The 22,183-nt window shown below is 40.2% G+C and overlaps 1 protein-coding gene across 10 annotated transcripts in view; it reads right to left on the reverse strand.

Annotated features, from left to right (window-relative positions):
• The window catches only part of LOC100358984 (vascular endothelial growth factor receptor kdr-like), a 299,906-nt gene that overhangs the window by 228,413 nt on the left and 49,310 nt on the right, over positions 1 to 22,183 (reverse strand). For all 10 annotated transcript variants that reach the window (XM_051827734.3, XM_089323750.1, XM_089323749.1 and 7 more), the window contains one exon: positions 5,003 to 5,099. In XM_051827734.3, coding sequence (XP_051683694.3) covers positions 5,003 to 5,099 — 97 coding nt within the window. The remainder of the gene's footprint in view (positions 1 to 5,002; positions 5,100 to 22,183) is intronic.

Consider the following 22,183-nt stretch of genomic DNA (forward strand, 5'->3'; position numbering starts at 1 on the left):
GAATATTGGTTTGAGCCCAATTAGACACACGTGAAAATATTCCAGCAAGAGCAATAGAATTCAGGAGACTCTGATAGCCAATTCTCGGGCTTAGGACTGAGTAGTTAGATGTTTACAGTGACTAGATCCCCTAGTCCTGGTAATTTCCTGGGGAGAATGACAGGCATTCTGAAAATCCTGGACTTTCTCACAAGCTGACTCAGTGCTATGACATGCCGTATTTGTCAGCCAGAACTTCAAAGGCCTGTTATTTGAAGTTTGGGAACTTCGGCAATGTACAAAGGAAGCATTACCAAGACACAACTGAAAAGAGTGACACAACTCCAACATGAAGAAGCATGGTCAGTCTCAGCTGCAGCTGGGCAAAACAGTGTGAGTTCATCCTGTTCCACAGACTTGCCAAGCCTCAGTAAGTATGGATAGTTGCAGGTATATTGGCACAAGGGAAAATCCACAGGCTTAGGAATCAAAAGTCCTGGGTTCTAGTGTTGGAACCTTATGCAAATCACTTCTCTTACCCAGGCCTTATTATTGTCATTTGTGAAGTACAGCTTATGGAACTTAGTGGATTTAAGTTTTTAACTTAGAGGATTTAAGATTTATTGTGAGGATTTAATGAGTTAATCCATGCAAATTACTTAGAACAAAGCTTAGCACAGAATAAGTACCAAAGCAATGGTATTGTTAGCAGCAATATCTGTCATGACCATCATCCCTGAATCTTTTTGTTTCTACTCCACACTCCACACTTTCACTTCCAATCTATCATAAAATCCTGTGAGCCTTAACTTCAAATCTATTGAGAACCTGACCAATGCTCTTTCCCTCCACTGTGGGCATCCTGGTCAGAGCCCTCTTTGTCTCTTAACTGGATTATATTAGTAGCCTCCTAACATTTGACCCCCTGTACCTTATATCCTTCAATGCAACCAGAATGAGATTTATCATGTGAAATGTATTAAGTCATGCCATCCTCCTGCTTAATTTTTCCAATGGTTTCTCATAACACTCAGAATAAATTCAAAACCCTTACTGTAGTCTACCACAGGGCTGTTACCCCTCTATAGCCTATTGTCCTAGTGTCCCTACCATTTATTTTGTTCCAGCCATCCCATCCTCCTTGGTCTCCTTGACAGGCCAAGCTGTTCCTATATCAAGGTCATTTCATTTTTGCCATTTCTTCTCTCTGTAAAACTCCTCCTCCAAATACCTGTGTGGTTCCCTCCTTCACTCTATGTTCAAATGACACTTCTACTCTGACCAACCTGTTTGAAGAAATATCTCCTCGTCACTTTTTTTAAAAATTTATTTGACAGAGTTAGACAGTGAGAGAGTGTGACAGAGAGAAAGGTCTTCCTTCCGTTGGTTCACCCCCCAAATGGCTGCTATGGCCAGAGTTACGCCAATCTGAAGCCAGGAGACAAGTGCTTCCTCCTGGTCTCCCATGCGGGTGCAGGAGCCCAAGCACTTGGGCTATCCTCCACTGCCCTCCAGGGGCACAGCAGAGAGCTGGACTGGAAGAGGAGCAACCGGGACTAGAACCTGGCGTCCATATGGGATGCTAGTGCCACAGGCGGAGGATTAACCAAGAGAGCCACAGTGCCAGCCTCTCCTCTTCACTTTTAACACCTTTACCCTGGTACTTCTCCACAGTATTTTGTCATCTTTTAATACACATTTTTTCTTTATCATGTTTAATGTTTTGTCTCTCCTATAAAAATGTCAGCCCTAAAAGGGCAGGAATATTTGACCATTTTGTTCCGTGTCATATCATCTTCACCTTAGTCCAGTGCCTAGCAGGTGCTAACTAAATACTTGTTGAATTCATATATGAAGATAACAGTCCGTTTTTATGTCTGTTCCATGGAATTTATGTGGAATTAAATAAGTTAGGTACTTAAAACATCTTTGAAAGATGTATAGTCCAACTTCTAAGACAGTGTTTAATGTTATTCTTTTTTCCTAAATTTCCTTCTTTCCAAATAGGTCCTGACATTTCCAGTAAAGAGTTCTTGCTCCCTTCAACTTAGACTTTGAGAGAATTTGTCTTTTTCATTCAACTATGAGGTGATCCTCTAGAATCACAGTATGTCTTACCCAGGTGTGCAAATACAGCCATTGTCACCACTAGCCAGAACATGGTTCCTGCTTAATTAAATACACAATAAATTCTTCTTTTAGTTATTAATTTATTTAATATTTGATACTAAGGGTAAGGATTACAATTTGTCTACATCAACAAACTGTTTTCCATACAATTACTGAGGAAGTGTATACATGAACCAGTAAAAAATACACATCTAAAATCATTTAAATGTGATAGGTAATGAACATTCAAAAATTCATTTGAGTATAGTGGAAATAAAATAACAGCCCTGCACATGTCCAGTTGTGTAAACTTGGGCAAATATTGTCACCATTTCAGACCCCAATTTTCCCATTTGTGTAGGGGTTTAGAGGAGCTCCCTGTATTTCACAATCCTTCTGAGAAATTACCTGTGGCTTCACAAACCATACCTCCTTTTTTATTCCTCCACTCCCACCTCAGGCACTATTAGTCTGTGTCCAGGAAGCACTTTCTCTGGAATCCTCCCAGCACTGACACAAATCTCCACCTGAAGTAGATACCTGCCCCCTTGCAGAGCCAAGCCTGTCTCACATGCATCATCTAGGGGTAAGTGCTTAAAATCAATGGTTAATGAGAGATAAGATTTATAAGGTCTTAGTAAAGACACAGGGAACAAGTATGATACTTGGAACATGACCAGGAAAGACACATGAGGGCACTTGGAGATAGCTCTTCTAACTGCTGGCTAATAGGCCAGATGCCATTCAGGATCGCTGAAGTAAAGTGGACATATATAAGCAGGGACTGTTAATGCACTGAGGCCTTCTCTTAATCATACTTTACACCTAAAGAAATGGCTGGACGGGCCCACATGGCAAGGAAAAGATAATCCTCAAGAACCTGAAGTCTGACTCACATTCCCTGAACAAAACTCATCCTTACTGTTACAAGACCAGACAGCTTAGAGAAAAGGTCGGTACATGGAAGACAGAACAAGAATTTATAGTCCCCACGGGGCCGACGCTGTGGCACAGTGGGTTAAAGCCCTGGCCTGAAGCGCCAGCATCCCATATGGGCGCTGGTTCGAGTCCCAGCTGCTCCGTTTACAATCCAGCTCTCTGCTATGGCCTGGGAAAGCAGTAGAAGATGGCCCAAGTCTTTGGGCCCCTGCACCTGAATGGGAGACCCGGAAGAAGCTCCTGGCTCCTGGCTTTGGATTGGTGCAGCTCCGGCCGTTGCAGCCAACTGGGGAGTGAACCAGCAGATGGAAGACCTTTCTCTCTCTCTCTCTCTCTCTCTCTCTGCCTCTCCTCTCTCTGTATAACTCTGACTTTCAAATAAATACAATAAATCTTTAAAAAACAATTTATAGTCCCCAGGATGAGAAGACATTACCATCCTGTGATGTTATGGGAACAGAAATTACATATCACCACTACCATTAGACTATACCTAATGTAACTCATGTTCTCCCCTTTCATATTAATAAAATCTTCATTATTCAGTTGAGCATATAACATCCTGTGGGAAAACAACAGAATATTTACAAGCCTCTCTTGCAGTCAATCATGACTAAGCTCTGGTCCAAGGGCTATAAGTATAAATAGTGTGTAAAATTTGGGGATGTGTCCTTAAATGTAGAAAGCATGCTTGTCTTTACTCTTCTTTGTTTTTTTCTAACCAGCTTTCCAGACATGATGGCTGGTGTTTGAGTAGTCATTTGGGACCAAATGCTGGAAACCATTGGTTAAGGAATTTGAATTTCTAATGATTTCATGGAACTGGAATTCCAACCCAGATATCCACATTTTGTCCTTTTTCTATGAAATAATTAAACCTTGTGTCTAAAAATCAAGGTGAATTTAGATTTTGTGTTGCATGTATCCTAATCTAATCTTTAATGATACAATGAGGAATAGACTATCTTAAAGAAGGAGGGACACTCTGCACTTCTTTCAGTTCAGTTAAATTCAATACACACTTACTGAGTGCTTGCTCCTCTATCTACTACAGAATTTGACTTCTTCCTGGAAAATCTCCTCTCCCTTAGAACACAGTTCTTTGTTTCTTCCTCCCACCTATTCTCCACATTTTCTTCCAATTTCCCTTCCTTCCCATCTGGAGGTTATTCTCAAAATTATGACCTTTACTTTGCTCTTTTCCTCACCTAACACACTCTCCCTTATTACCCTAATCTATTTATATAGTTTCAGCTCCCAACCAGTTTCTGTAAACAATTCTCACATATTCAACTCATCTCCCACACATCCACACCTACTGTTCTTAAAATATGAAACACTGTTGAGTCTTTCAAACCTAAATCTATTTCTACAATAATTGATGTTTCTACTAATTCACCAAAAGAAACAGTATAAAGAGAAAGAAAAAAGGGACCTACTATATGTTCTCTAAATATTTTTGGAAGCACAAAGTTACTTGTGCTACATGCACACACATCTACATGAAAATGATATGGTAGGTATCAAGGAAATAGGTAACATTCAATAAAGAATACCACAAAAGTGTAACCATGAGAAAACTTAATCCACAGTGTCATACACCATGCTTTGGCAACACTGTAAACTAACAATTTAAGAGCAAGATTCTTGCCAATAGAATTAATGTACATATTAGGTGTATTAAGTGCTATAATAGGCAAACTAGCTTCTCTTGAATGTGTGAAAGAAAATAATGACAACAAGAAATAAACAAAATAAAAAGCCACATGGAGTCAACTCCAAGGTTAGCCTGTTTCACCCCAAGAAGCACAAAATGTGAAAACCAACTGCAAGAAACCAGCGCATCTAGAGCTTATTATCTATGACTATAAAATAAATTTTTAAAAATATTTAGTACGAAAAAAAGTTTAAATTCTTTTAACTTCTTACTGGGGGTTTTTTAATCAGACAAGATCAAGGAATTTGATATTATTACCTGCAGGTAATGTCAAATGTTCCACCAGCCTGGATCATCACTTGATCTCCCTGAATGCTCAGTTCTGGTTTCATCAGGGTATTTCCACTGGCAAGACCTAAATCAAAATAAAATTTGTTGTTATAGGAACTTTTAAAAATGTCTTCAGATGTATCCAAATATGATTTTACATGTACAAATTGAAGTGTATGTTTAGCTAGTCGCTACATTTTCTGTAATAGCAAATAACTTAAAAAAACAGCCAAACAAACATACATTAATGTATTGTCTAGATTTATAGTACATAACATATGATGACAGTAAAACAGGAACAGGAAAGCTCTTTATATTCTGTTAATGAAATCTTCAAAATAAATAAAATAAAGTAAAAAGCAAACATAAAATAATGCTGTGGTATAAAATCACTTGTGTGAAATAAGAAGCTATATTTATTAACATACGGATATAATCAGAGAAGACACAAGAAATTAGATAAACTTGGTTGTTTCAAGGAAGGAAAACTGAGAGGATAGGGGATGTAATGGGGACATTTCATTGCATATATATGTGCTAGACCGAATAGTTTCAATTGTTTTTCAATTTGAGCCACTAAAGTGGGAAAGGTTTATTACCTCCATTGATTTTGGGCATGGACATATGACTTGAAGTCAGGCATTGAAATTTGGGTTGAATTGACACTGTACTGGTCACAGTCTGAGGTCTTATATATTGTTCATTTCTGGTTAATCTCATTTGCTGTTACCATGACAAGAACTTGATGGAAGTAGCTCACTGGTCCAAGGAGAATGAGACAACTGGAGCATACCTAGACCCCATGGTCTAGAGCTAAACCAAGAACTCATATTCGATCAGGAAAACCCTGGACAGCTCACTGTTGCACAAGCAAGTAAATATTTAATGTATGACACATTGAATCAGTTTCTAAAATAACTTTATTGAGTATAATTGATGTACAATAAACTGCATACATATGAAGTGTACAATTTTATCATTTTTAACATGAGTATGCTCATGAAACCATCCCTAAAATCGAGAAAGTGAATATATCCATCATCTCTAACTGCTTTCTACAAATGTTGGTGCTTCAGTTTCTTACAAAGTGGCTTTTGTACTGCATATGTCTCTGCCCCCAGGAAGTGATGATCTGCTTTCTTTCATTATAGACATCCTAGTACAGGAAGCTCATAGAACCCCTAGTAAACATAACCAAAATAGATCCTCAGCACGACTCGTTGTAATCAAACTCACCACAGTGAAACATAAAGAAAAGATTCTAAAATGTGCAAGAGAGAAACGTCAGATTACTCTCAGAGGATCTCCAATTAGACTCACAGCAGACTCCTCATCAGAAACCCTACAACCTAGAAGGGAATGGCGAGACATAGCCCAGGTACTAAGAAAAATTGCCAGCCCAGAATATTGTATCTCATTTGTGAATGAAGGTGAAATAAAGACCTTTCATAGCAAACAGAAATTGCGCCAATCTGAAGCCAGGAGCCAGGAGCTTCTTCCGGATCTCCCATGCGGGTGCAGGAGCCCAAGTACTTGGGCCATCCTCCTCTACTTTCCCAGGTGCATTAACATGGAGCTGGATCAGAAGTGGAGCGGCCAGAACTCAAAGTGGAGTGAAGATGGGATGCCACTATCAGAGGGAGTGGCTTGGCTTAATCCACTGCACCACAATACCATCTCCATGGTTTATTACACTGCATTTTTAAGGATGTTGTTGACCTGTTTATTGTACCCTTACAAATGAGGATATTTCATTTTTGTTAAAGATTTATTTATTTATTTGATAGGCATAATTACAGAGGGAGAGGGAGAGACAAAGATAGAGATACAGAAAGATACAAAGAGATACAGATACAGAAAGCTCTTCCATCAGCTGCTTCACTCTCCAAATGGCTGCAATAGCCCAGGTTGGATAGGCCAAAGCCAGGACCAGGAGCTTCGTCCAGGTCTCTCACATGGATTCAGGGGCCCAAGCACTTTGGTCATCTTCTACTGCCTCCCCAGGGGCAATAGCAGGGAGCTGCTGGAAGTAGAATAGCCAGGACTCAAACCAGCATTCATATGTGATGCTGGGGTCACAGGCAGAGGCCTAATCTGCCGCACCCAACACCAGCCCCAAGAATGTTTCTAATTATATACAATGAGAATAAATTGTCTATTCAAAATAAATTCAATTTACAAACATAATCCAAGAAGTGCTGTTTATTTTCAAACTTTTACAGTGAAAGTGAACTAATATGTATTGAGTGTTCACTAATATTCTAGTGGTTTTATTTGCTTTCATTCATGAGACAATCACAAGTACCTCCCTTTCTGCAGTCTAGTAAAGTGAAAAGACAAATATGAAACCTGAGGTTCTGAGTCAGATATCCTGTAAGTGGTAAGACAGGGATTTAACCTTAAGTCTGACTGTCTTCAAAACATGTAATGTTGGGGCTGGCGCTGTGGAACAGCAGGTTAACACCCTGGCCTGAAGCGCCGGCATCCCATATGGGCGCTGGTTTGAGACCCGGCTGCTCCACTTCTGATCCAGCTCTCTGCTATGGCCTGGCAAAGCAGTAGAAGATGGCCCAAATCCTTGGGCCCCTGCACTTGCGTGGGAGACCTGGAAGAAGCTCCTGGCTCCTGGCTTCATATCGGCGCAGCTCCAGCCTTTGCGGCCAATTAGGGAGTGAACCAGTGGATGGAAGACACACACTCTCTCTCTCTCTCTCTCTCTCTGCCTCTCTCTCTCTCTCTCTGCCTCTCCTCTCTCTGTGTAACTCTGACTTTAAAATAAATAAATAAATCTTTAAAAAAAGGAAGGCCGGCACCGCAGCTCAATAGGTTAATCCTCTGCCTAGCAGCGCTGGCACACCGGGTTCTAGTCCCGGTTGGGGAGCCGGATTCTGTCCCGGTTGCCCCTCTTCCAGGCCAGCTCTCTGCTGTGGCCCAGGAAGGCAGTGGAGGATGGCCCAAGTCCTTGGGCCCTGCACCCCATGGGAGACCAGGAGAAGCACCTGGCTCCTGCTTTCGGATCAGCGTGGTGCGCAGGCCACAGCGCGCCGGCCGCGGTAGCCATTGGAGGTGAACCAACGGCAAAGGAAGACCTTTCTCTCTGTCTCTCTCTCTCTCACTGTCCACTCTGCCTGTAAAAAAAAATGTGATGTTTCCAATAAAAAGCATTTTGCAGAGCAGGTTGGTACCAAAATGGTGGGATAGGGAGGGACCTTAGTTCCCTAGTCTAGGGGAAGATAATTTTTAAAAAGAAAGATAGCAATCTCAGAGAAAAGTTAGGGAGAAAACAGAAGAGGAAATTCCAGGAATATCAGTGGGACACTGTGAATCTATGTAGAGATTGTGGACATGTACAACTCAGGACTCCAGCAGCCAAGTGCCTCAGCACCAGCTTTGGAGAGTGAGGTGAGACCAAACTGCAGCATCCCAAGCTACTGGAGATAAAGCTGCAGGAAGAGCCTGGTGTGAGTCCAGCTAGGAACTCTGTCAGGGTAAGTATACCAGTCAACATAGAGGGGAAAAAGGGGGAGGGGAGCAACATTTCTCTCTCCCAACCACCTGGCACCAGTATCCTGTAACTACCTAAAAGCAGGCAGCCGCCATTTTGGACATACATAACAGCTGAGCCAGCTTATGTCCACACACAACAGCCAGCTAAGAGGAGATACCTCAGTCTGACTGAGAGAATTGAAGGGAGCTGTGTGCTCATGGTTGTGGGGCCTTGTGTGCTGTGAATGTTAAAACACTGTGGCTGTGTGTAAGGGTGCAGGGTTCACTGGGTATTTGGGCAGTCACTGTGGGTGGTTCCACATGCTCAGGGCTCCCTGATTCCCTAGTGAGATTTACTGCTGGAATATCCATGCTGTGTGGATCCTTTGTGTAGTTCTTGTGGCAGTGCAGAATACTGTACTGACTGGGGCTAGCACCCTGACATTGGTCTCCTTGGAGGAGAATAGGAGAGAAGACTATGCCATATGCCAACAGAGCTGAACAAACTTCCCCTCTTTAAAAAAAAAGAGTAGATATACTACAACCAATTTGGGAATAATCTTGGATACTACCCTCACTCTGGAGCACTGAACAGAGCTCCCTGGCCACACCCAGCACATGCCTCAGACAATGAAAGAGCAGCCGCTACTCTGAGCCACAGAGTCATAGTCCAAAGATAATAACCATCACTGGAAAACAACAGCAATTATCCCCACAAATGCCTAAAAATAAACACAGCAATTCAAGAAACAAGAATAAGGAAGACAACCTGATGCTGCCAAAGGAACACAACACTATAATGTGAAAATGAAGAGACTGAATAAATGCCAGAAATGTAATTCAAAAAAATTATCATAGGATAACTTAGAAGTAACCAGAAGCAAATCCATGAACTAAAGAAATCTGTATGTGAAATGAACAAAAATTTTTCTCATGAAATTGATTTTAAAGATAAATAAAAATTAAATATTAGAAATGAAGAAGTTAATAGAATTAATAAAAAATGCTGTGGAATGCCTTAACAACAGAATCAGTGAGGCAGAAGAAAGAATATCGGAATTAGAAGACAAATCTCTGGAAATTTTATGGTCAGACCAAAAAAAAAAATTAGAAAACTAAAAAATAATGTTGAAAATCTATGGGATACTGTCAAACAACCCAACATATGAGTACTGAGAGTTCCTGAAGGTGTGGAAAGAGAGAAAGAACTAGAAGGCCTCTTTAGTGAAATAATAACAGAATACTTCCCTAATTTGGAAAAAGAAAGAGGCATCCAAGTACAGGAAGCACAGGGAACTCCTAATAGATATGACCAGAAAATATCTTCATCATGACATATTGTAGTCAAACTCTCCACAGTAAAACATAAAGAAAAGATTCAAAAATGTACACAAGAGAAATGCCAGATTACTTTTAGAGGATCTCCCATTAGACTCACAACTGACTTCTCATCAGAAACTCTACAGGCTAGGACAGAATAGTGAGATATTTTCCAAGTCTAAAGAGAAAAAAACAACTGTCAACCCAGAATACTATATCCTGAAAAGCTCTCATTTATGAATGAATTTGAAATAAAAACCTTTCATAGGAAACAGAAATTCAAAGACTTTGTCACCACTCGTCCAGCCTTGCAAAAGATGGTTAAGGATGTTCTACACACAGAAACATGGTCATCACTATGAAAAAAGGTGAGAGAGAAAATACCCCAGTATAAAGAAAATCCAAAGTAAGCAATAGGCATATTTATGAAAAAATGGCAGGACCAAATTGTTACTTATCAATAGTCACCTTAAATGTCAATGGCCTCAACTCTCCAGTTAAAAGATACAGCCTGGCTGAATGGAAAATGAAATTTAAAAAAAACTATCTATTTTCTGCCTGTGAGATACATCTCACCAACAAAGATACGTGTGGACTGGAAGTGAAAGGGTGGAAAAATTTATCCAGGTAAACAGAAACCAAAAAAGAGCTGGTGTAGCCATGCTAATATCAGACAAAATAGACTTTAACACAAAAACTGTTAAAAAAGAGACAAATGCGATGATTAAAGGAGCAATTCAACAGGAAGATGTGGAACTTTCTTTAAAATAGACCACAGTCCAGGCCAAAAAGCAAGTTTCAGCAAATTCAAAAAATAAAAATCATACCATGCACCCTCTATGACCACAATGGAATGAAGCTAGAAATCAACAACTCAAGAATCTCTGAAACATATACAAACACATGGAGATATGCTCCTGAATGAATGAACAGTGGGTCACAGAAGAAATCAAAAAAACTGTGCAGGGACAGTTTATTTTCTTACTATTAACTGAAATATTTACTTAGTATATTTATCTCCCGTATATAAAGTTAATTGAAAATAGATCCTAGTTAAAAAAAAAAAATAAGAATGAGAATAGGAGAGGGAAGAGTAAGGGTGGGAGTGATGGAAGGAAGGGTGGGTACAGTGGGAAGAATCACTATCACTATCTTCCAAAAACTGCATTTATGAAATGCATGAAGACTGTATACCCTAAATAAAAGGTTCCTGGAGAAAAAAAAATGAAAATAAATAAATAAACTGCATTGTTTGCCTCTACAAACTTGCCTTATCCTTTTCACAAGTCCAGGGCAACTACCCTAGTGTCAAAATACTCAAGCAATGTGGCTAAAATGAAACTAAAATTGAATTCAGTTTCATAATAGCATTATCTCACATTACATCCCATAGCAATATTCCTAAAAACATTTTTTGTTATTTATGTTTTATAGCTATACATATTTAGGAGACACAGTGTGACAATTCCATATATTTAAACAATGCATAATGATAAAATCAAGGTAAATAGCATTTGCATCACATTTATCAATTCTTTGTGTTAAGAACCTTCAATCTCCTATCTTTTTTATTTAAGTTCTAGTAAGATTTATTTAATCCTTTCTCTGAGATTCCAGCAACATACTATGAGAGCATAATCATAGGTTCCCTCTGTCTCATGAGATGGAGAATTCCATATTTCCTATGTCTAGCCCTCATAGAGATTGGAATCTACCTGATGTTGGGGGCTGTGTTTAGTGCACTTGGTAGTCTCTGTTCCAACACATCTATCAGAGACTGTCCCATGACCAACTCAAGGAATGCATCACATTCTGGTGATATTATGAAAGCAATGAAGGCTTCAGACATGATCCCTGTCCCGTCTACTGATAAAAAGAGATGTCGACCAAGGACAGTATTATATATGCTAAGTGCTAGGAAAGGTATGAAAAAAAATTTGGGGAGCCCAAAAAGGAGAGTAACCATTCATTACATAAATGTTCATGAAAAAGACTGGCAATATATTTTGAAGAGTTTCAGTAATTCATTGCAGCTAATATAGAAGTTTAAAACAGGCTTGGGGCCAGAGCTGTGGCTTAGCAGGTAAAGCCACGGCCTGCAGTGCCGGCATCCCATATGAGCACTGGTTTCAGTCTTGGCTGCTCCATTTCTGATCCAGCTCTCTACTATGGTCAGGGAAAGCAGTAGAAGATGTCCCAATTTCTTGGGCCCCTGCACCAGTATGGAAAGACCTAGGGTAAGCTCCAGGCTCCTGGCTTTGGATGGGTGCAGCTCCAGCTATTGCAGCCATCTAGGGAGTGAACCAGCGAATGGAAGACCTCTCTCTCTCCTTCTGCCTTTCTGTAACTCTGCCTTTCAAATAAATATATAAATCTTAAAAAAAAAGAGAGAGAGAGAGACTGTAAAACAGATCACCTAGACTTGTGACTTAGGTGCACCATTTACTAACTCTGCCACAAATGCCTCATATAAATGTAATGGGATAATAATAAACACACATAGATTCATGTTAAAGATTAAATGAAAATATATTGAAAAAGATGTTTTTTATTCATTGAGTGCTATTATATTATTATTCTTTTTTTTTTTTTTTTGACAGGCAGAGTGGACAGTGAGAGAGAAAGAGACAGAGAGAAAGGTCTTCCTTTGCCGTTGGTTCACCCTCCAATGGCCACCGCGGCCGGCGCGCTGCGGCCGGCACACCGCGCTGATCCGATGGCAGGAGCCAGGAGCCAGGTGCTTTTCCTGGTCTCCCATGGGGTGCAGGGCCCAAGCACCTGGGCCATCCTCCACTGCACTCCCTGGCCACAGCAGAGAGCTGGCCTGGAAGAGGGGCAACCGGGACAGAATCCGGCACCCCAACCGGGACTAGAACCCGGTGTGCCGGCGCCGCTACGTGGAGGATTAGCCTAGTGAGCCGCGGCGCCGGCCATATTATATTATTATTCTAACAGCAATGTTTCCCTTGATTTTTTTATCTCAGTGCCCATTAATTTCCACAATTATCATCACTACCCACTTTTTTAAAATGATTTATTTATTTATTTTAAAGTCAGAATTACACAGAGAGAGGAGAGGCAGAGAGGGAGCAGGAGATGTCTTCCATCTGCTGGTTCACTCCCCAATTGGCCACAACAGCCAGAGCTGTGCCGATCCAAATCCAGGAGCCAGGAACTTCTTCTGGGTCTCCCATTCAGGTGCAGGGGCCCAAGGACTTGGGACATCTTCTACTGCTTCCCCAGACCATCGCAGAGAGCTAAATCAGAAGTGGAGCATCCAGGACTCGAACTGGCGCCCATACGGGATGCCGGCACTGCAGGCCATGGCTTTACCCGCTAACACCACAGCGCTGGCCCCATCACTATCCAGTTTTAAGGATCTGCCTCATAACCTTGGGTCCATATGTGAATAAAGATGTGGAGAATAGAGTGAGGGTTAGTTTCACGATTCCTCAGAGCACTCGTATTCCATATAGGATGGTAGCCCAGTGTAACTGTTGGTTTTGTGTTTGATACTGCTTTTGTAGAAATAAGAATTCTTCAATTACACTGTTCATGTTTCCTAGCTCCTATTTTCTGGGGGAATTTGCCTTGTCTGTTGGGAGAAGTTAGATCAGATGATGAGCTCATTATGCCTGGAACACAGTCTGTTTTATATAGGGAAGATTTAACCACACAAGTGCATATACACTGATGCACACTTACACACAGGGAGGGGAGAGAGAAATCATCACAAATTCCTTCTCTGGGCTACACGAAATGGAGTAAGGCGTCATTCTCATATTGGACTTAGTACTCTGTCTTGTCAAGCACATTATATAGACATTTTCATAAGTTACTTACAGCATCTCCATGAAGAAACATTATTGTTCCACTTTGCTTATGAGATAAAGACTCAGAAGTGACCTTGCCTGAAAGCTATACTACAAGTTAGCAGAAACAACAAACTAAATTCAAAGCTAGGATATCTGACTCTAGTCAGGTTCACTTTCTGCTATTTATATTCACCCTCTTATGTCAGTCCATGTACCTACTGCAGAGGACAATTAAAGGGGGGAGAAATGAGTACATCTTTCTAATGTTGGGGGTGATGATTCCCTATGTCATGCCCCATTTACTGACCCTGCCCTTTCTGCTGATCCCTTGCTCTTTCTCTGTTCACCATGAACTTGCTCAGGTTTTCTGTAATGTCATTCTGTTAACTAATAGTTTCTTCATGTTGCAGGTGATGGAAGGAAACCTCAGAAATCAAGGAGAAAGGGGACTGGCAGTTACCTTGCTTGCTAAAATATTTCCCAAATTTTATATGAATGACAAGTGGGGAGAGAACATGGGCACATTTGGGCTTTGTCTGATCCCTCTGCCTCAAAATTCAGAATTCATTCATAAGAGTACAATTCTAATTTGTATAGAGCCAAAATAATCAAAATTTACCTAGGCTTTAGATGTATTATTGGATAAATTATGAAGATCTGGAGTCTGGTCATGCTGCTCCTTTTGGATGTGTGTCTTTGTAAGAAAAAAGAACAAGAACCTGGGCTTCTAGAGAAACTGTATTTTAAAGATATGAACAAGCTAAAAGGAAAATGTATGAAGGAGAGTAAACAAGGGAATACAAACCTCATTTCTAGATTTTTCCTGAACTAAAAGAAAGATACAATTTTAGGAAAAGTCTATAGCTAGAATCCAGTAATCTGAAATAGAAGAATTTTGACATGAATTTGAAGCATTGACATGGGGACCAAGCAAAAAGGATAACAAGGTCGGCGCTGCGGCTCACTAGGCTAATCCTTGCCTGCAGCACCGGCACCCTGGGTTCTAGTCCTGGTCAGGGCTCTGGATTCTGTCCCAGTTGCTCTTCTTCTAGTCCAGCTCTCTGCTGTGGCCCAGGAGTGCAGTGGAGGATGGCCCAAGTGCTTGGACCCCTGCACCCGCATGGGAGACCACGAAGAAGCACCTGGCTCCTGGCTTCAGCGCCAGCTGTGGCAGCCATTTGTGGGGTGAACCAATGAAAGGAAGACCTTTCTTTCTGTCTCTCTCTCTCACTCTTACTTTGCCTGTCAAAAATTAAAAAGATGTAAAAAAAAAAAAGGATAACAAAAGAGAACATCATTCAAGAATAATAAGCATTCATCAAGGGCTTTACAAATATCAATAGGTACTGCTACTGCTCTTATTTTACCAACAATAAAAAGAAGACAAAGAGGTTAAATTTTCCAAAACACTTAATAAGTGGTAGTACTATGATCTGACTTACACACTTGATTTCCAACCAGTATAGTATAATGTACTAACTTGTTAGTGGCCAACTAATAGGTGTAGACAAGTACATTGTGACTGAATGCCAGTCCTGTCTCTGATCATTCCTAGCCTACTTTGATGCTATGAGAATTATACATATGGAAAAAGAGTGAAACTGAAGCACTGGTAACTCCCATAGATACATGAGGATTTGGAGTTGAAAAGACTGAAGGAACAAAGGAGCCTCAGACAAAGTTCTTTCCACTACACATACATTCACCTCCCTGAAAAGTCATTTCCTCCTGGATTTGACACTAAAGCTCTGTAAAATCATACCGCAAACTCTAGGGCTACCAGTGATGGGAAAGACTCACCTCCACCCCTTCATGATAACACTTGTCAAGAAGAAAAGCCAAGCCTGGGTTGCTAATACATCAGCAGCAAGAAAATGTACGTGCTTCTAAAGATGCTGCTTAGACAGAAATTTTCTTTCTTGTTAATCACAGGCCAAGGTCAGACAAACGCTTTCCTGACCTTGTATAGGGAAAGCTTTCTTGGGGTATAAATTGCTAATAAGGAGGAAACACCATGCAGGAAGCTGGGGGAGTAGAGAGGGGAATTTCTTAACAATGGCACTCCAGAGATGCACAGAAGTAGCCTCCTTTCTCCCCTGCCTCCACTGGCTATCCATTTAGGTCTTACACTTCCTTTTCTTTCTCTGTACTCAAGAGAGGCCTATGTCACCTAAGAATGAACGAGTGCATTTATAGAATTTTTGAAGCATGCAGATAACTGTATCTCTTCACTTTTCTTAAAATAATGCTTCCAAGCAACAATATAAACTAAAACTCACTGTGAATTGTTCCCCACATGTGACAGCCTTGTGGGCCAAGACCTCCGTTCGTGGAGAGCATCGCATAAGTACTGCCATTGCCACCAAGCAGAAGACAAAGCAGGCTGATGGATTCTGTGCGGCAGCAATGAGCCCAAAGTGTATCTTTTACTATGGTTCCATCTCACAGAATCTGTGCTGCTTCTCTCAGATGGGCTATGGGTTGGAACTTTCCTGAGATCAGCAGGATTCAGTTAAGTACATTTTATTTTATTTTTTTAGGATTTTTTAACTTTTATTCAATGAATATAAATTTCCAAAGTACAGCTTATGGATTACAATGGCTTCCCCCCTATAACTTCCCTCCCACCGCAACCCTCCTACCTCCCGCTCCCTCTCCCCTTCCATTCACATCAAGATTCATTTTCAATTCTCTTTATATACAGAAGATCAATTTAGTATATATTAAGAAGTGGCCCTTTGGGGAGTGAACCAACGGAAGGAAGACCTTTCTCTCTGTCTGTCTGTCTGTCTGTCTCTCTCTCTCTCTTTCTCTCGCTGCCTAGGACTTTACCTGTCAAATAAACAAGAAAGCAAGAATATAAAGTTCTAGAGCCACCTCCCTAGACTTGAATTCTGACTCTCCCATCTATTAGCTCTGAGATTGTGGAAAAATTAATTAGCCAATCCATGCCTTGGTTTCCTAATCTGTAAAATAGAGATTATAAATAATAGCACCCACTGGATAAGGCAATTGTGTGGTTTTAATAGGTTAATATGTACAAAGTGCTTAGAAAGTACCTGATTCATAGAAGCACTCAATTCAAGTTAGTCTTTATGTGTCAAAAGGCCTGTCTTCTAGGCCAGACCCGGCTCCTAACAGCCTGTGTGATCTCAGATACAGCACACCCCTTGTCCTTTGCACCACATTTTCCTTACTCATAGTTTCCTTTCTTTTTTATAGAAAAGGAAGAGAACTAGACCAGCTAGATTTTGTGATCTCTAAAGAAAACCTTTCTTACTAACACACCAAAGTGTTACAGGCTCACGAAGTGGAGCAAGTGTGCATATATATCCCCCCTAGATTCCATGCCAGGGTTAAAACGATCTTGCTTTCTTGACAAAGGTAACGCCCTGGAAAGGAGGGGGGGGCCTGTTTCCAAAGACAGCTATAGTTATGGGAAAATACACAATTGACTTGGAGGCATTCTTCTAGACCATTAACTTCTTCCCTCAACAGTTCATTACTCAGCCCCATTGTCTCCATCTACAAGTAGAACTTGTGCTTTCCCACAGCAGTGTCTAGAGGGAGATGGCACATGAAAACAGAGAGACTCTTACTTATCAGAGTCCTGAGTTCTAGATCAACCAGCCTTATCGATAGAGGAGGTGAGTGGAAAGGAAGAGGAAGAAGGATTGGGAAGAAGGAAGGAATATGGTTGATATGGTATGATTTGCATGAGAGATTTAAAATTGAAAACAGTCCAAGAGCTAAGAACATCTACAGTCAACTATAAATTGATATGGACCTAAACAAAAATTATAGTTTATGTGATATGACAAATAAGGAAAACAAAGATATCTCTCTCTCTCTCTGTCTCCCTCTCTGTGTGTAGCTCTGCCTTTCAAATAAATAAAATAAAGTAAATCTTTAAAAAAAAGGGGGGGGGGGTGGAAGGTACCAGGTTGTGGTGCAGTGGGCTAACCACAGCCTGTAATGCCAGCATCCCATTTGGGCACAACTTCAAGTCCAATTTAATCTAGCCCCCTGCTAATGAGCCTGGGAAAAGCAGCAGAGGATGGATCAAGTATTTGGGTCTCTGCACCCATGTGAGAGATCCAGATGGAGTTCTGGGCTTCTGGCTTTGGCCTGGCCCAACCTTAGCCATTGTGGCCATTTGGGGAGTGAACCATCAGATGGAATATCTCTCTCTCTCTCTCTCTCTCTCTCTTGCTCTTGCTCTCGCTCCACCTTTCAAATAAATAAAATAATGTTAAAAAAGAAGAAAACAAAATGCAATTTCAGAGGGCCAAGGCATTAGTAGGCCCATGTTGACTTGCTTGCAAGACAGTGTTGGTTTGAGAGAATGGGCCTTGTGAGTGCAGAAAAACTTTTAGCTGAAATCCTGCCACTATTTGTTTTGACCCTCACTAAATTAGTAAGTCAAAGGAAAATGCAACAGTTTTTCTGAAAGGTATCAGGGACAATACCCTCAAAGATGTACATTCAGGATCCCACAATCAGTCATTTGGTCTGTAGTTAGCCCTTTGTGGCAAGTCTTGATATCCGTGCTCTATCACAGTAATGGAGTTTCTAACTGATACATGAATGTCCAAAATAACATTAAATTTCCACATTTCCCTTACCACAAGAAGTAGACATTTATGATCAACTTCTGACAAAATGGATGCCCCCCCAAAAAAAAAAACAAACACATGGATTTGAATTGCTCCAAATTATTCTTTTAAGGAAAGGTATCAGGCAGTGGAAGATGATAGCCCAAGTACTTCGGCCCTGGCCAGGCACGTGGAGACTCATATGGAATTCCTCACCCTTGGCTTCAGCCTGGTCCAGACCTGAATGTTGTGGCCATTTGGGAAGTGAACCAGTAGACAGAAGATACATCTTTCTCACTCTTGCTCATGCTGTGTGTGTGTGTGTGTGTGTCCTTCTTTCTCATGAGTAAATCTTTAAGGAAAGGTGTCTGCTTTAGCATTGCCTCTTCTTCCCTTTTTCCTATAGCTGAAATTTACATGTGGTGGTAAACTATGTAGACAAGGCCAGAGTACCCTGGAGATGCCAAATACACAATTACAGGACAAGCTTATGTAGAAGAGCTCTGGACTGCTTGCTTCCAGTCTTTTCTGTTAATTTTCTATATTAAGCCCCAATTATATAAACTTCTTTATTAGAGAAAATCTGTACCCAGTTATATTTTCTTATTGATAATGCACTAATAATGTAAATATAGATGCTCCTTGGCTTAAAATGGAGTTACATCCCAAACGGTAGAGTTAGAAACATACCAGGGGATTCCAATTCAATCCCATCAAGGTGCCATGTACCAATGCCATCTCACTAGTCCCAGTGATCAATTTCTGTTCACAATTGATCATAATGATAGGACTAAGAGTCAAAGGGATCACATAAACAAGACTAGTATCTGCAAATACTAACCGATAGAATAATAAAGGGAGAAAACGATCCAATATGGGAAGCGAGATACACAGCAGACTCATAGAATGGCAGATGTCCTAAACAGCACTCTGGCCTCACAATCAGCCCTTAAGGCATGCGGATCTGGCTGAAATGCCCATGAGAGTATTTCAGGCATGGAAAGCCAAGACACTCTGGCAAAAAAAAAAAAAGAGGACCTAAATGAAAGATTTCTGCAAGTGAGATCCCAGTGGAAAGAACAGGTCTTCAAACAAGGAGGTACCTTTCTCTGAAGGGAGGAGAGAACTTCCACTTTGACTACGATCTTGTCTAAATATGATCAGAGTCACTGAACTCAAAAGGCTTCCATAGCCTTGGCAACTCATGACAAGAGCCTGGGGGGATTGATGCCATAAACAAGAGTGTCAAATTGTTAAGTCAACAACAGGAGTCACTGTGCACTTACTCCTCATGTAGGATCTCTGTCTTTAATGTGCTATACATTGAGATTTAATGCTATAACGAGTACTCAAACAGTATTTTTCACTTTGTGTTTCTATGTGGGTGCAAACTGTTGAAATATTTACTTAATATATACTAAACTGATCTTCTGTATATAAAGAGAATTGAAAATGAATCTTGATATGAATGGAAGAGGAGAGGGAGCGGGAAAGGGGAGGGTTGTGGGTGGGAGGGAAGTTATGGGGGGGGATGCCATTGTAATCCATAAGCTGTACTTTGGAAATTTATATTTATTAAATAAAAATTAAAAAATGGAGTTACATCCCAATACATTTATCATAAATTGAAAATATCTTAAGTCGAAGTGCATTTAATACACCTAACCTACTGAACATCATAGCTCAGCAACTCATAAACTGTAGAATATTGGTTTTTTATCTTTGTGATTGTGTGATTGACTGGCACCTGGGGCTGCTGCTACTGGCAGTTTTATAAGAGTGTTTTTGCTGCATATTGCTATCCTGGGAAAAGACAGAATTCAAAACCTAAAGTTCAGTTTCTACTGAATGCATTTAATTTCCACACCACTGTACAGTTGAAAATTTTTAAGTCAAACTATCACAAATGGAAGACCATCTGTACTGAGTTCTATATTCAAATTCTGATTCTTGCCTTGTCTATGAGTAGAATCTTTTGGATCAAGTTGCTGGCTCAACTCTTAAATGCTGCACCCCAATTATCAATCATACACTATGTATTTGCTTTTGGTCTGTAAGTATACTTCATGCCTTTATAGTCATCCAGAAAACTTCAGTACAGCCAAGAGGTAGAGAGTGCTATGCCTTGTAAGGCTGAAACAGAGATATTCAGCACTTCAGGGGTAACTCAAGTTTCCATCGCATGCCTCCACACTGATATATGTCACATTCTTGTCATGATGATTTTGTGGTCTCTTGAGGAGTGGAGGGGAAATTGAATTAGAATGTTCATGTGGATGTTTTGTAATCAAGGTTGATGGTCCAATATGCCTTAATTGGCAAGGGTATTCTGAAATAGGGAGGAGGAGAATGTGCTCCAAAGATGCCAAAATACCACTTGAAGTTATTTTCAACTCATCATTGTCAATAAATTCCCATCCATCTCTGTGTTTGTTAGCAGAACAAAGGTGACAATAGAATGCAAAGAATATTTACACAGTATCCTTGATTAAAAGCTCTAGACTACAGCAAGCATCTGCTGAGACATGCTGCTTATTTCAAAGGTGACAAGTCTGGGCAGAAATATATCAAGTGTTAACCCAGAACCCCCAGCAAGAGACTATTCTCATATTAATTTGGCAAGTGAGGTTATGAGTGAGCTGTTTGCTTCTCAAAGCAACAAATTTTGTACATATGTGAAAAATACAAACACATCTTGCAGAGATTCTCTTGAAAGACATATTACCCAAACTGATAGTTTAGGCTTTTAAAAATTATTTAATCATTAAATTCAGCTTCACACAAATGCTTACATTATAAATTATAAACAGCAAATTTAGACCAAAACAACTTATGACATCTCTCTTCTCTTAACTTGCTTTCAAATCAGAGAAAGTAACCTTGGTTACCTTATTAGTATTATCAATAAATAGGTCGAGATAAGTCATCTGTGTTGTACCAGAAAGTTTTGCCAACTTTACTCAGGTATTATTTACATACAATAATTTCACATTTAAGTGGACAGTTCAATGCCTTTTCACAGATGTTTAACAGTCATGTATATCAGAAGATTCTGAAACCTCATCAGGTGAATTCATAAGCCACTTGTCAGCAACACCTCCCCAGACTGCCTTTTCCCTATGGTTTTCTGAGATCATCAGCAAGAACAGAAGTATTCCTCATTCCACCATGATTAAGAACATCAGCATCTTCACCTCTTAAGGATCTCTAGGTTTTGGAGAAGTGCTTTACATTTCTCTTCTATATCACAAACTTAGTATGACACTTCTCCCTGTGTATCCTCTATCCAGTGCTATCTTGTTTTACATAAAATTCATTTGATGTTTTCTCCATCTTTAGTCATGAATACACTCTAAGGGGCTAAGAAGATAGCTCCTGTATCTTCCCTCACATCTTTCCCTTCCTGTGAATAATAAAAGAAAACACACTCGTAGTTGCACAGACCAAAATTACAGAATTAAAAGCATCCAGAGTGTTCAGGAAAATAACCCTGCGACTCTGATCTAAATTACCCAGTGGGTGTGATCCAAAATCAGTGGCAAGACCAGAATTGTCTGCTCCAGCTAACTCGAATCGCAGTTTATCAATTCATATTTGGGTATAGTTAAAGCTTGTCATTTTGGAGATGACCACAAAAAAACAAATAGAAATCCAAATGGACCATTAGGAATTCTGAAGCAATAGGAACACAGAATCAGATAGGTTTTGTCAATTTCAAATCAACTTATGCATCCTTTCTCATTATCCCCTGAAAGTATTTCATGGGACATAGACCTCATCAGATCTTAGATTTAGAACTTTTTTAAGGGGCTCTTTTGCTTTTACTGTCTTAGTTGATTACCTCAATAGTTTCTTGAAGGAGAGAAAACAGAATCATTACTATCTCCATTTTACAGATGAAACAACCAAAACCCAGAAAGGATGAAACCTCATGTAGGGCACAAAACGAGTTG

This window comes from Oryctolagus cuniculus, chromosome X, assembly GCF_051225735.1.
Source record: "Oryctolagus cuniculus isolate XC-2025 breed Fujian yellow rabbit chromosome X, ASM5122573v1, whole genome shotgun sequence".
Lineage (NCBI taxonomy): Eukaryota > Metazoa > Chordata > Mammalia > Lagomorpha > Leporidae > Oryctolagus > Oryctolagus cuniculus.